The sequence below is a fragment of the Brassica napus genome, chromosome C3 (assembly GCF_020379485.1).
Source record: "Brassica napus cultivar Da-Ae chromosome C3, Da-Ae, whole genome shotgun sequence".
In the NCBI taxonomy this organism is placed as follows: domain Eukaryota; kingdom Viridiplantae; phylum Streptophyta; class Magnoliopsida; order Brassicales; family Brassicaceae; genus Brassica; species Brassica napus.
In genome coordinates, this window is record NC_063446.1 from 15,134,770 (window position 1) to 15,150,789 (window position 16,020).

At 34.1% G+C, this 16,020-nt stretch overlaps 2 protein-coding genes across 2 annotated transcripts; one reads left to right on the forward strand and one right to left on the reverse strand.

Annotated features, from left to right (window-relative positions):
* The first annotated feature begins 8,812 nt into the window (after positions 1-8,812).
* Positions 8,813-10,455, forward strand: LOC106438197 (UDP-glycosyltransferase 74F2-like). Its single transcript, XM_013879291.3, has 2 exons — positions 8,813-9,491; positions 9,590-10,455. The coding sequence occupies exons 1-2, from the start codon at positions 8,871-8,873 to the stop codon at positions 10,313-10,315; spliced, it is 1,347 nt and encodes a 448-aa protein (XP_013734745.2). The 5' UTR covers positions 8,813-8,870; the 3' UTR covers positions 10,316-10,455.
* Positions 10,456-12,093: 1,638 nt separating this feature from the next.
* On the reverse strand, positions 12,094-15,592 carry LOC106443631 (probable polygalacturonase At2g43860). The gene is made up of 4 exons (XM_048752681.1): positions 13,482-15,592; positions 13,106-13,395; positions 12,795-13,020; positions 12,094-12,709 (listed from the first exon to the last, which is right to left on the reverse strand). Exons 1-4 carry the CDS (start codon positions 13,944-13,946, stop codon positions 12,461-12,463), a joined length of 1,230 nt encoding a protein of 409 aa, XP_048608638.1. The 5' UTR covers positions 13,947-15,592; the 3' UTR covers positions 12,094-12,460.
* Between the last annotated feature and the right edge of the window lie 428 nt (positions 15,593-16,020).

Sequence of the window (16,020 nt, forward strand, 5' to 3'; positions counted from 1 at the left end):
AAAGATATTTTGAAAAAAATAACTAAAAAATTTCGAAAAAAATTTATAAGAAAGTTTGAATTTGAAAACGTATAATTCGAAAACATAAAAAATATATATTTTTTTAATTTTTGTTTATTTAAATAATAATTTATTATATATATAGTTAACAAGGATATAATAGTCTTTTACCACTTAACGGAGAATGTTTTTTTGAAAGGTAAAGATGAAAAATGCTACCGTGAAAGTGCTAAACATAAAATTTCCTCATAATATATCAGCTATATAAATAAAAATATAGAAACTAAAGTTTAATATTTTCTAAATGTTTTTTAAAACATAAAAATAATAGTTTGGATATGTATATATTTTATGTTTAAAAACATTTAGAAAATACTTAACTTTATTTTTATATTTTTATTTTCATTTGACATACAAAATATCAAAAAATAGTTTAAACTATTTAAAAAATTTTCTAACAAGGTAAGAGTTATGACATCTAAAAAAAATCAGACATAAAATTTATAAATATTTAAATGTCTGATGTGAATAATAAATTAAACTTTAAATACAAAATAAACCAAAAGTAAAAGATCATTTTAATAAATTGTCAATAACGAAAATAAACTAACACCAAATCACATCAACTAATTTTGGTTCTCTCTACCATTGTTCACTTCATTTTCTTCAGGTGGCGTAGTGAAATCTTCATCAAAATCTAAAAATCACAAATATAAAACTGAAAAACTTCTTCTTTTCTTTGTCATCACCTAATTTTTTAATTGGAAATTTAGAATATAAAACATAATGTAAAAACTGTTGTAAAACGAAGGTTTTAGGTCTGAATATTTATATATTCATTAATGAATAAGTGTTCCCTTATATAAGGGATTACAAGATAAGTAAAAAGGAAAGTATCCAAAACCTAAATCCACTAGGATTAGGAAAACTACTAATACATAATAATTGAAAGATAACAATTACAAGGAAAAGGAAAGATGGTTTCCTTTTCTCCAAGCCGCCTCTCTCTCTCTCTTCAAGTCGTGGCCGACTCTCTCTCTAGGGTATGGGCCGGTTATGGACCGGGCCGGTTATGGACATCCACTAATTGATTTATAACACTCCCCCTTGGATGTCATAACCATTCAGGATTTGTAATACGCTTCACGTTGCCTCATTAAAACCTTATCAGGAAACCCAGTGGGACAAAACCTTGATGAAGGAAAAAGAGTACAACACGTACTACTCCCCCTGATGTGAACCTCAGTGTAGGTTCTTTAGTTTACGCATCTGATGCGTGATCTTTCCTGGACGTGCAGGAAGAGACTAATCAAATCGGCCAAGTTTATTACTGAACCGTAATTGGATCACTTTGATCTTTCCGGTCTTTTCTCATGTCTTCTGACATCGTGTGCATATGGTCAAGAAGTGAACCTTTGCTGTCGACCACTCTATACTCTGGTCAGACATGTAGGACTATGGTCCTCGACCAAAACATCCTCACGGATACTCTCTTTGGCTATTAGCCGCCTATGACATGTTAAAATGTTGATTGATAGGTAACGGACTGTATGAGTTTTCTCTATACTACCATCGACTATGCACTAATATGATTGATCCATGTTAAGTCATAGACTTCTTTTATACATGTTCATAACTTGTCTCATGAGTGTCCAGGATCATGATTTGATCAATGATCATTTTTGTAATGAATTTTACAATCTTATCTAACTATGGCACCGTAGCTAAATACACTCATGAATCTCACATGTGGTCATCGATCTCTATTGCCTTAGGCAATGCCATATTCGTTTTTCATTGCAGTCCTATCCTTATATTGATGTCGTCTCATGACCTCTGTTGTGTGGATCATATCCCACAATGAATATATATTATTAGGTCATGGACCTCGACTACACGAGCTTATGGACTATAACATATTTGTATCTGATTGAGAAGATTAGATTAAACATCTCCTCTTATCCTCATGACAGAGTCTTTTGGAAGTAGATGCCTATGCCGGATCCTTACTTAAGGGATCTGATGTCGGATTGCAACCGGATGGCTGATCTTTCGTTTCTACTAGCCTGTACTACATTCTAGTCGGTCCATGCTAGTGTTACAGATTTAATAAATAACCTGTATCAGTCTACTAACCTTTTTTAGGTTTAGTATAAGTAAACATAAGGAAATTTCGAATTTCTTTATAAGTATATGGACTGAATTGGATTGTCTTTATACAACTCCTTTATATAATATATGCAGCTGCTTTGTTTCAGTCCATGAACAACTTAGGAACAATGTTGTTCTTTATCCATGAACAACTTAGGAAAAATGATGTTCTTTATCCAGTGATCCATATGCTGCTTACTACATCTTTGTATCTAATTTCTTTCTTATGACCATACCTTTGTTAATTTCGAAATTTGTAGCAGCGTCCACCACATAGGAGTTTATCTCCTTATAATATGTTCCTTTGGTCTCTGTGATTATCCTTGTGTAACAAGCTATGATCGAATGCTGTTAGTAGGAAAACATGAACACCTTTAGACCACGTGATCATGTACCATATCTCACGGTTTCTTTTCCCTCACAAGACCCATCTATTTCACTGGCTTATCAGATGGCGTTTATGTATATGTGTATGGCCAATACGCCTATCTTTCTTTAGATACCTTGAACCCCACGTTTATCTTTCAATCGAATCTTTAATCTTTATGAGTACTCTTTCGTGGGTTCATGATCCTCGTTTATATCTTTAAACTCAAGTGCTACAACTTTATGTATCCTTATACAAATATAACTCTCATGTGTCGACACTTATATATATGTGTGGTTCCATTGTGTTCCAGACATGATCTAATCGATTTGAGATTTCATTATCCAGGACCTTTGTTACCTAGTAGCTTGGCGTCCCAAGCTACATGGTTTGGTACCTTAGATGTTTAGCTGCGCAACCTTTTCTCAATGTCTGGTATGGTTTCTATTTTGACCTCGGATCTGTATTATATGCACCTTTTCTTTCCGAGGTTCCTTATCTTATGGAACACTTTGGTCTATCTTGTATAGACTCTGTAGCAACTTGACTGTGTCTCTAGGACATCAGATTATGTTTGGCGCTAAGCTGGTTATGACTTAGTCATTCGTTTCTTTTCTTTTCGGGTCAGTGTCTGGCATCTCGATTAGCTAGCTATGTATAATCTTTTCTTTCTTTGGACGTCTATAGTTCTAATCCGAGGATCTTTGCCAAGACAATGATGGTTGATACCATTCTGTTTCTTATCATTCTTTACTCTTTACCAGCTTATAGCTTTCTCCTTTTAATGTTGGATAGTCGGATTCATTGATCATGCAATCCGTGTACCTGGCCACTTTCTGATCACCCATATTTGGCTCAAGGTCTCTTAGAAGTCGTGGGAGAACGTCATACTCTTAGCAAACATATATTCTCAATCCTCTTCTGAGGTTTCATCTTAGACGGCACATATGTCTGTGGTGGTTTATTCAAAGTCTCTTAAGATGGTGTATGTCTCGTTTATGACCCGTATTCAATCTGAGATGAAAATATCTATGCTCACTTATATGGCCTGATATATTTTCACTTTATATACATGTAAATCCATGATGTCCCAAAGCTTTAGGATGGATGTCCGATCCTTATAGGTAATGGACTGCACGACCAAGATGTTTATATCATGGTCATAGACCATGGTTCACGATTTTGTAGTATTGATCATGTATCACGGGTTTATCCTCTCTCCCCCTCATGAACGTACTATAATTTCGTGATGCTTAGGACAATAAAACCTAACGAGTTTTCCTTTGTGTACATGTTTCACAACGTGAGATCTTATGGGATAACTCTTTGTGCCTTCTCAATATCAATCTTTACATCAAGTTTTGACTAGGATGGCTAATCTGGTCTTGCCATAAAGTGTATAATTTTCGTGGGAAATATCAGTATGATCACCACGGCTCTTGCCTCTTATCATACTGATCTGTAGATTACATAGGTATAGTCTTGACCACTTTCTTAAAAGGGTCTTAGGCATTTTCTTTCTTTCTTAAATCTGAAGGAACTTGTTTCCTTTTGCCCATTGTTTCTATTTGGAAACCATATTAACTCAATGGGTCATACGTTCTTGGGTGTATATAATGCCGTTTAGGCAATGCCTTAGCCATAGATTTCTTACTAGGCTATTATACCGTACCATAATGCCTTTTAGGCGATTTCTTTATCAATCATTCACATTATCAAGTAATATCAGGCAAGATATAATAGTAATGAACTCAAATCAATTCTATTATTATATATAAAATCGTGAATGACAATTAGTTTTAAAGCAAAACACAAATCAAAGACTTAAAACACAATTAGCATGTCGAGATCTTTCTTTAGTCAATAGACATGCCGGCCACACCATCAGTTACATTGGGCACGGCTGCCTTGGATTCATCCTGATCCATATCAGTCTTATTTGCTTCAGGATATCTCATCTCACTGCTTCTCTTTAGCAACTTATCATTCTCAATTACCGTTAGGCAAGAGATCAAGTCATTATAGGTGGTGAAACCTCTTTCTATATAGATATGTTTTGACAACAGATTTCCTAGATGGAATGTGTAGTATGTCTTGAAAAGTAAATCCTCATTTGTTGCCACTTCACCACATAGTCTCAGTTTGTAAACGACTCCAAACAAAGCGAAGTGATACTCGGCCACAGACTCAAAGTCTTGGAATCTGAGACTCATCCATTCATGCTTGACCTTTGGTAATAATACCATTGCGTATCTGGACATTAATTCAGTTCAAAGGTCACGAGGATTCTCAATATATATAGATACTGATTTCTCAGATCCTCAGTGAGATGATGGCGTATAATTGTTATGGCTCTTAACTTTTCACTTCTAGTTGCATAATCACCCTGAATGATACTCCTTCTGAGTCCTCTTGATTTCAGGACAACTGAAGTGTTCATTGTCCATTCTAGATAGTTTTCTCCAAAGGGATTTAGAATGGCATAATCCAAAGGCTCAAATCTCGGCATTTGAAACCATATTATCAATCAGTTCATGATTTAGGATGCAACCAATTCAAAATAATCATTGCATATGATTTCAAAGTCTCTCGACCAAAACATTTTACTACTCTATCATGGTGCGAAACAAGTCGAGAATGCTAGGTCTATATGTGATGCTTAGGCCACACGGCCATGTAATGTGATACAACGATCCCAGAGATCGGTTCATGAGATATGCAAGCAAGGTCACACGACCATTCAGATATGGTGTCTCTCTAGGCCACACGGCCAAGCTATGATGCATTAAGCCACACGACTTTCAATCACATGATGCAAACAATGTGATCTATCAAGGGCACAAGGCCGCGAGTATGAACAATGCATCAGAATGGTTAGGCCACACGGCCGTTCGGTATGGTTCATAGTAAAATCACACACCACAACAGAATATAATGCAAACAAGGATAATCAATTTAGATGCATTCAATCTTATCATTCAGTTGCATATCAATTAGGGTTTACCAATTTCAAGGTTGGTAATATGCGGCTAGATTTTAGGGTTTCAGAATCAAAATAATCTAGCAACCTAACTTTCATGCTATATGTAAACAATCCTAAACCTCAAATCAATCATTCAAGTTTTAAGCAATATGGGATTTAAGGTTTCAAGGCCTTTAGGAATTTCAAATTCGCGATTTAGATTTTTCAATCAATCTATCAATCCTAAAACTCAGATCATCAATCATTCAAGCAAAGGACAATTTTAAAACCTCAATGATCAATCGATCAGATAAGGACATCAAACAAAACCGATTTACAATTAAGGTTTTTAGGGTTTCGATTCCAAATTTTAGGGTTTTCATAATTCAGATCAGAACAATCAATAAAACAATCAATCATGTTATAGGGAATCGATTTCAATCTAGTGATTATGAGATGATCAGTTTTAGGTTATACCAATTTTTAGGGTTTGATCAATAACATCGGATATCCATAATAATGGATTAGGGTTTTAGGGTTTGATCATTATGTTATCAGATTAATCGGTATACCTTTGTTTGTAGGGTTGAAACCGGACCACCAAAGAGAACGGATGAACTTCGGGCTGCACACGGACGGACGCGAGCTAGTTGCTATTGGATCGTCGTCGGATGCGAGCTGAACGGGACGCGTCTATCGGGTTCGCGAGCTGCTGCTTCTTATCGGGTTTGCGAGCGGCTGATCGGGATTGCGAGCTGGTTGATCGGGAACGCGAGCTGCCTGTGATGCGAACGGAAGCCGAGGTCGTCTAGGATCAGGAACACCTTAGGGATGGAGCTGATCGGTAGCTGACGAGCTGGAACGCGAGCTAGGACAAATTAGGGTTCGTCAGGATTAGGTTAAAGTCGCCGGCTAGGTTAGGTTTAAGGGATTGACGATTTTAGCTTAGATTGCAGAGAACAATCGTGCTGATAATGTATTGTAAAACGAAGGTTTTAGGTCTGAATATTTCTATATTCATTAATGAATAAATGTTCTCTTATAAAGGGGATTACAAGATAAGTAAAAAAGTAAAGTATCCAAAACCTAAATCAACTAGGATTAGAAAAACTACTAATACATAATAATGGAAAGATAACAATTACAAGGAAAAAGAAAGATGGTTTCCTTTTCTGCAAGCCGCCTCTCTCTCTCTCTCCAAGTCGTGGCCGACTCTCTCTCTAAGGTATGAGCCGGTTATGGACCGGGCCGGTTATGGACCGGGCCGGTTATGGACCGGACCGGTTATGAACATCCACTAATTGATTTATAACAAAAACATCATTAAAAACTAAAAAAAAAAGTAAAATTTATTTATTGGTTCAACCTGTGGCTCAACCTGTGGTTCAACCGGTGGTTCAACCGGTATCGGGTTCCGGGTTTTAGTGAGTTTTTGCAGATTTTTAAATATTAGGTTTTTCATAAAACTCAAACCGGATTTATTCTGGATCACCGGATTTACCGGTTCAACCACAGGTACGAGTTGGGTTTCAAAACACTGATTCCACCTGATTTGTCAATTCTGTTACAACTCTGCCATTAAGTTTGCGTCTGAATCATCTTCATCTACAGATTTTTTGAAAGGGCCAAGATTATTATTGTGAAACAATCCCCTGGCGTCATCACTTGGGTCACTATTTGATGTCATCTCAACAATTATTAAGATGGGTTTGATTTTTGGTGTAAACAATCAAATCAAATATTACAAATAAACCATTTATTTTATATACATGTTATGAATATCATGATTTTTTTCTACGATATTTAGTATTATTCTATATAAGAAACTAATTTATCAAATAAATACTTATTTCTCTTGGTGAATCAATGTTGTCAAACACATATATTTGTCAATCATTTTATCCATTTATGTAAAAATTCAATTTGTGTAATAGATTTATATTTGTGAGATATAAAGTATGTGATTTATTTTAATGTCTTTTTGGTGAGAAAACAATAATGGATATTTTATTAACTAAATAAACGATAATATTTGTAACATAAATGTACATATGTGCTTACAATTGATTTAATTAAAAGAAAAGCATAGTTGACTGGTTCGATTTGATTCGATTCGTCTAGCAGACCGATTGTTTATAAGAATGATTTATAGTTTGATTTTGCTTCAAATGGGGTGTCCACTAGACATTAAGCAATGTCTTTTAACTTATAACGGTTACTTTGGTCTTAATTACTGATCCACCTTTTACCAAAAAAAAATTACTGATCCACCAGACATAAAAATAACTTCATAGACTAGCATTGAAATCTGGAATTAAGTGAAACATAAAACTTCAAATTGGATTTAGGGAAAGATACAAAACAATCATATTCTAGATAGCGAAATGTCAACTAGTGAAGAACACAAGAAGACATGATATGAACAAATCGTTTTCTTATTATCGATGTGTTCTTGTAATGATAGAACCGTAGATAATCTTTTCATCACTTCTTACTTACCCCATTTCGGTTGTCTCTTATTTTTTTAATCTCTTTGAGAATCTTAAGCCGTAATTTGTGACCATGTTTTAGGGAAAAAAATATGATGAATTTGTTATTCTTCTGAAATGATACCAGTTAACTTGAATTTTTTGTAATTTAATAATATGCGGATCCCATTTCATTCCTCACTTTTCCTCGTATAAATTAACTAAAGAAGAAATATTTTTCTCCTCTAATTTTGATATGAAACGTTTCTTCTTCTTTCTTCAATTTTTTTCTCAATTCATTTCTTCAAATGAATTTTTGTATTCAACATTTTTTTTCATTCATTCCATACAATAAATGGTCACCGACAACAAAAAATTTCGATTTTGTGTGTTTATATTAACATGTTAAGAAATTTTCACCTTTATGTTTGCTCTCCACAAACATGATTTTCATAGTGTCTTTTTAGTTGGAGTGTCTGTTTAGTTGCTTTTCATTTCTCTGTTTCTAGTGTTCCCTGTCCTTATGTGAAAAACCATAAAACTTGTAATCAATTTTAACATTATTTCCAAAAAAAAACATTTTCATTGGTGTCGTGTGTATTTGTAATTAAAAATTGTTTAAAAGTATTAAAATATTATTGTATTATTTCTGTAAAAAATATACTGAACATATAAGCACATGTATAAAATATTTTTTTATTTACACATTTCCTTCTCTTGTGGAAAGAAAGCAAATTGAAATTTTCTTCTTATTCTTATATTTATTATTAAAAGGAAAAGACAAAAACAAAACTATCTCTTGTTCTTATTACAACGCTCTTTATCTAAAAGGAAGAACCTGACAAACCTGTCTATAAAACCAGCAGTATCTCCTAAGGCGTATTCATTTTGGTTACAGCAAAACATTTAGAGAGAGAGAGAGATGGAGCAGAAGAGAGGACATGTATTGGCAGTGCCATACCCAACGCAAGGACACATCACACCAATCCGCCAATTCTGTAAACGACTCATCTCTAAAGGTCTCGAAACTACTCTCACTCTCACCACTTTTGTCTTCAACTCCATCAAACCAGATCCATCTAGTCCAATCTCCATTGCCACCATCTCCGACGGCTATGACCAGGGCTGCGAGTCACCTTACACCATCCACGAATACCTCCAAAACTTCAAAACCTTCGGCTCCAGAACCATTGCAGACATCATCCGCAAACACCAGACAAGTGATAATCCCATCACTTGTATGGTCTACGATGCTTTCATTCCATGGGCACTCGACGTTGCCCGAGAGTTTGGTATAGCTGCGGCTCCTTTCTTTACGCAGTCTTGTGCTGTTAACTACGTTTACTATCTTTCTTACATAAACCATGGAAGCTTGAAGCTTCCCGTTGAAGACTTGCCTTTTCTTGAGCTTCAAGATTTGCCTTCTTTTTTATCTGTTTCTGGATCTTACCCTGCTTTCCTTGAGATGGTGCTCCAACAGTTTACAAACTTTGAAAAAGCTGATTTTGTACTCATTAACACCTTCCAAGAGTTGGAGCTTCATGTTAGACCTCTCTTCTTACAACTTTCTCAACCATGTCGTTTTCTTGTTCATGTCCTAACTACTATTTTTATGTCCTAATTAGCCTCTTTTCGTTACAGGAGAAGGAGTTGTTGGCGAAAGTTTGTCATGTGTTGACAGTTGGTCCGACTGTTCCATCAATGTATATAGACCAAAGGATCAAATCAGACACAGACTACGATCTGAATCTCTTTGATTCGAAAGACTCTACCTTCTGCATTAGCTGGCTGAACACAAGGCCACAAGGGTCTGTGGTGTATGTAGCATTTGGGAGCATTGCTAAACTGAACAATGTGCAGATGGAGGAGCTTGCTTCAGCAGTTAGAAACTTCAGCTTCATGTGGGTTGTCAGAGATTCAGAAGAGGATAAACTACCATCAGGGTTTCTTGAGACAATGGATAAGGACAAGAGCTTGGTCTTGAAATGGAGTCCTCAACTTGAAGTTCTGTCAAACAAAGCCATTGGTTGTTTCTTAACTCATTGTGGCTGGAACTCAACTATGGAGGCATTAGCCTTTGGGGTTCCCATGGTGGCTATGCCTCAGTGGACTGATCAACCTATGAATGCAAATTACATACAAGATGTGTGGAAGGTTGGAGTTAGTGTGAAGATAGACAATGAGAGTGGGATTGCCAAGAGAGAGGAGATTGAGTTTAGCATTAAGGAAGTGATGGAAGGAGAGAAGAGCAAAGAGATGAAGGAGAATGCGAAGAAATGGAGAGACTTGGCTATCAAGTCACTCAGTGAAGGAGGCTCTACAGATATTAACATTGACGCATTTGTATCAAAGGTTCTGAACAAATAAATTATCACATGAAAAAATGCAAAGATCTATTCTATAGTGTCTTGTTGGGTCAATTATTCGTCCAGTGTAATTTTAAGTTGATTTTTCATCTGTTCATTATATTAAAGATCTTTTTTAAATAAACCAAGAAAGTTTGAATCTTCCCATCCATAACATGACATTTGCCTACTCTCATTATCCATAGTGGATCCACCCCTGCTTATTTTGAGATGGTGCTTCAACAATTCACCAACTTCAAAAGGCTGATTTCATAGAGCTCGACTGTCACATTAGTTCATCTCTTAACAATTTTGTATATGCCCCGCAATTTCGTGTTCAAACTACTCTGTTTTGTCCCCTCGATGGTCTGCAAATAACTATTCTTTTTCCTACTTCTTATCATAATTACACTGTTTCCGTACTAGCTACCATGTTTGATTATCTAGCTAATAATTCATGTCCCTATGTCCTAATAACTCTTTTTGTCATCTTAGCTACTCTGTTTTTGGTTTAATTTCTCTTTTTTTTTTACCCTAGTTATGCTATTATTTTTGCTTTAGCTGTCTTTCTACACTGTTTTTACTGCCCTAGTTACTATCTTCCCTATAACCACCGTCTTTTTTTATTGGTTTATAGGAAGTGTTGTTGTCGAAAGTTTGACTCATTGGTCCGTCTATTCCATAAATGTAGTTAGACCACAAATCAAATCATACTGACTATGATCTGGACCTCTTAGAGGGAACAAGCTGCCTTTTGCACTGTCTGGCTCAACACTAGGCCGCAAGGGTCAGTTGTATACATAGCATTTGGTAGCATGGCTCAGTTTAGCAATGTTCATAGAAAGAGCTTACTTTGGCGATAAGAAACTGTACTTGTGGGTGGTCAGGGATTCAGAGGAGTCAAAGCTCCCGTCATGGTTTCTTGAATCAGTGGCTAAAGACGAGGATTTGGTTTTGAAGTGGAGTCCCCAGTTTCAAGTTGTATCAAAACTGGCTGGAACTCAACCATGTAATTGTAGGCTTTGACTTTTGGGTTTTTCCATGGTGGTTATGCCTCAATGGGCCGATCAACCATGAGATGATTATCAAAGTTTATCCTTTACGTTACTGAAATAAACTGATACTAGATTTTGATCTGCCCTTAAAGAGCGGATATATTTTTTGTTTTATATTTTTGTTAAAATTTAATTTTTATATTTGTATTTTTAGTCATATATATGTTTTTTTGTATAATATTTATCTTAAATGATTAATAAAAGATTTTAATAATTGTATTAAAATAGTTGGACTACGGCTATATCAATAGATCATGTTCCTCTTTTATTTTTATTTTTTTTCAATTGACAAATATTTAGTAAATGTCATATTTCATATATTTGTGTTTTATTTTATAAAAGACTTAAACTTTTTATCTTTCTTTATCGTGTTTCATTTTAAATGACTATTTATGTTTAAAAAATTAAACTTTATTTATTTAATGAATTAAGTTGGTATAACTCTGATAAATTAATTTTATTATGTGGTTAATATTTTTAATAAAAAAATTATATACTTTTAATAAAGATTTATACTTTTCAATGAAAAAAATTAATTTTTTGTATGAATGCTTAAATTATGTTAAGAAAAGAAAAAAAAATAATTAAGAATGGTTGAAAAAAAATTATTTGAACTTGGACTCAATGGCCTAAAGGAAAAAAAATGTGAGAATTGGATCTGATTTCTTAATCGGCCCAAATGACTCAAGAGAGATCTGATGTGGACAGTGGGCTGGATCCGAAAAAATGGTCCAATATAGATGTGTTATTAATATTATTTGATTGTCCTTAATGAAACATGCAATGTTAGTAAATAAATAGCAGACTAAGGTAAAAAGGACAATAGTATCCTGGTTTAATAGTATAGATATATGAGCGAAAAATTATAATTATTACTTTAATGGTCGAAACCGTAGCTTCGATACAACGAATCCTCAAATACCGAAACAAGTAGCAACATAGAAAAGCCGTGATTTATGAATGCTTTTACAAAAAAAAAAAAGTAGCAACATAAAAACATAAAAACAAACAAGTAGCAAGTAAGACGACGTCGTTCACGAATTCATCAGCATAAACTCATCTTTAGACAAGGAGCGACCGGGACAACATCACTTCAGGTATCCATCTATATATCATGTCATAAGTATGTCTCTTTTCAGACAAGGAGTAAACGGGATGACGACATCATTAGCTAATCCGTTTGCATTACTACAAGAAGCCTGAGCCGGTTGGTTCACCAGTTGCAAGGCGAGATTCACATTGTCCATTACAATACCGGTACAGGGTTTCTCCTTACTGCAATCCAACTTAACCGCCACATCCGTACTCGATGTCCCGTGTATATCTTCATATCTCACATTTGATACTTCAACTCCAGACTCCTGTAATAAAATATACAAAATTAAAATGACTCAGTATATATGTTGAAATAAGGGTATAAGATATAGTTAATTCATTTCCTTTTACCTGTTCAGGGCAAGGTTTGTAAAAACAATAGCGTTGGTCTATGATGATCGGGTTCTTGACCATCTTCATATTAATATGCTGAAAAACGATGTTTCTAGCGAAACTCTTGCTGTTTTTCGCCCATGTCTTGATCCTAACTCCATTACTAGTTGCCGTGAAATCCACGTTACTCACTGTCACATTCTCCACGCCTTGTTCTTCCTCTGCTATCCCAAGACTTCCGATACTGTTTTAGAGGATCCACTAATTAGAGAACGTTTGTAATAAGATATTATGTAACTTATATGGCAGGAAATGCATTTTTGTGTTACCTGATTCCGTGGCCTGGACCGCATTGGATGCCTTGTATGGAAACATGAGTAGATCCTGGACCTATGGAGATGCAATCGTCGCCGGTTCCAATTCTTGAGTTAGTGATACTAACTAAGTGAGATGATTGGATGTGAATCCCATCAGTGTTAGGGCTATTAGCATCAGCAGAAACTTTAACGCCGTCAATGTTCACGTTATTGCAACTGTTGATAACTATATGGAATTTCTGGCTGTTTATCGACGTTAAACCGTTGATATTGATGTTATTCGACCCACTAAACAACAAAGTCTGCAAAAACATTTGACAAAATTTTATTAATAAGAAAACCGCATGTATATCAAGAAAGTTTGTTGTTTCATGTGGCTGAAGCAAACCTTGGCACCGGTAGGGCAATTGCTACCACCATTGTTCTTGCAATTCCACAAACCAGAACCTTGCGCGTCAAGTATCCCACCATATATTGAAACATCAGTGACACTCTCGAACCAGATCCACTGTTCTGAGCTTGCGACAATTCTATAATCTTCGGGAGCAATCAATGATCCGGCTATACGAATAGATATTGGAGTATCCGTACATTTCTTGCCTTGGAATACAAGGTTTCCGACCAAGAACCGTCCTTTTGGTACGATAATAGTTGTAGGATTAACAGAGGCACAAGCGACTTGCCACGCGGCTAAGAAGGCTTTGGTTGAGTCTGTTGAGCCATCTGGTTTAGCTCCGTAAGTTAAGACGTTGATGAATGTGGTTGGAATAGGTTTGGCTAATGATGAGGTTATGATGAAATCAAGAAATACGAGAGCCAAAGGAAGAAGAAGACATGATGTTTTATAAACCATTTTTGTGTGTTTTATTTTCAGAGAAAGTTGGTTTCTTGAGGGTGAAGGATATTGCTGAAGAAGGGACGTGAGAGGGGAATTTATAGGAATTTTATGTTGGTAACGTAATGATTAATTCTGTGGCAAAGAAAAACGTAATGAAATATGATTGATTTTTATGGAAGTTTTTAAATTTCATATTTTATTACTAAAACTAGTTACTGATCCGCGTCTTGCACGGAATCTGTACATAAACTTATGCTTTTTTTTACAACAAACGGTTATTGTTTTATCAAACTTGAGGTGGTCTGGGTAATTAGACCATTACCCGGATAGAACAACCAATGTAACAAAACTCACCATAAAAAGATTTTGCCTCTTAGCTAAAGAGTAAAAAACTTATGTTATATAATAGTAAATATGTGTCTTATATTTCTTGTTACACTATAAAGTTCAATTTTCGTGGTGTCTGGTATATGTATTTGGGCTACTATTACATACATAAACTTATTTAATCAAACTATCTAAAAGATTTACAATAAATGAACATGCCTTACGTTGGGCCCTTGCAAAAAAACCACGAATATTTTATTTCCAATCACTAATAATTCAGTATAAATATTAACTATAAATGTCATTCAACAATTTAGGTAACGAATACTACGTTTCCAATTATTTATTAAAACATTGTTTTTTATCTTAAAGGTAGATACAACTAATATATGGTATATAAATCCTTTAAATTAATGAATGACATCAATTCCAAAAAAAAAAAAAATTAATCAATGACATAGATAAGTCTCCAAAAAAAAGAAGAATTGTACCCATTTTATTCCCTATATATTATTGCTGCGTTAAAAGTTTGTAAAAATGATCATAAACTTTTGAAACACAGATGTTAACAAAAAAAAAAGAACTAAAACACATAATTGTTACGTGAATATTACGAACAGAGTATTTTTAGCAAAAAAAAAAAAAAGAATATTACGAACAGAGTAACAAATTCCAGAAAAAAAAGAAGGAAAATCCGGAAGACCACCACTATTACAATGAACGACACTGCACCATATAAAATGATGACCAAAATAATTTGAGGAACTTATATGTTTATCCATTGATGTCTATTTTAGTATTAGGTTAAAAGCTTAAAAGCTTTATGTACAGAATTGCAAGAAATAACGCAAAGTTATTTGCGTATGTAAATATTTAATATATTATATCAACTATATGACCTATATGTATTTGATACGTAGGTGAACAATAAAGATTTAAAATTTGATGTCAAAAAAATAATATTTGAAACTTGGTTTGCCAAACGGAAGTTATATAAGTCAATGGTGTTGTAATAATTACAGTAAATGTAAAAAAGAACTAAAACACATAATTTTCGCACGCAAAGGGTTGTAAATTATTTAGGACGAGGATGACCGTGGTAATGCCATCTATTGATAGAAATGTTACAACTTGAAAAATAAAAATGCTCTTCAAATAATATATAGAGAATTGTGTCAACTTGTACCCACATTCTGTAATATAAATATGATTTGTTTAATTTAAGAATGAACTAGATCTTGATCCGCGTATTCGTACAGATATTTTTTTCAATTTATATACATAAATATTTATTTTTGATCATTGGTGGTATACATTTTTAACGTTAATCATATTATTTAAACATTTATATAACTATTTCAAATACAATAATTTCATAGTTTATATGTTATAATTAATCAATTGTTTAAAATCGTCACATGCATTTGTTGCTTCTTATTATATATTTATCTTATTGTATTTGCATTTAGTTACTCAAAAAATTAATATATGCATGAAACAACATATCTGAAAATTATTTTGTGTTTAATTTATACTAATTCTGACCCACCGTCCTTCAAAGCTGGATTTTCTTTTAGCAATATTTTTTTACGTTTATTCATTTTAGATAATATATTATTGTATATACAAAATTTTAAGATATGTAATTTTTTTTATACATGTATTATATAGTTTGCGAATATTAAGCCGTTCTGTCATCATATTATATTTTTAACATAAATATTTATATTTATGAAAATAAATTTATCAATTTAATATAATT

Bases quoted from the DNA above. Each gene is read 5' to 3' on its own strand.
- LOC106438197 (XM_013879291.3), top strand. From the start codon at position 8,871: ATGGAGCAGAAGAGAGGACATGTATTGGCAGTGCCATACCCAACGCAA. The intron at 9,492-9,589 runs GTTAGACCTCTC...TTTTCGTTACAG, and splicing joins TCCAAGAGTTGGAGCTTCAT to GAGAAGGAGTTGTTGGCGAA.
- LOC106443631 (XM_048752681.1), bottom strand. From the start codon at position 13,946: ATGGTTTATAAAACATCATGTCTTCTTCTTCCTTTGGCTCTCGTATTT. The intron at 13,396-13,481 runs GTTTGCTTCAGC...ATGTTTTTGCAG, and splicing joins ATTGCCCTACCGGTGCCAAG to ACTTTGTTGTTTAGTGGGTC. The intron at 12,710-12,794 runs GTAAAAGGAAAT...ATTTTATTACAG, and splicing joins ACAAACCTTGCCCTGAACAG to GAGTCTGGAGTTGAAGTATC.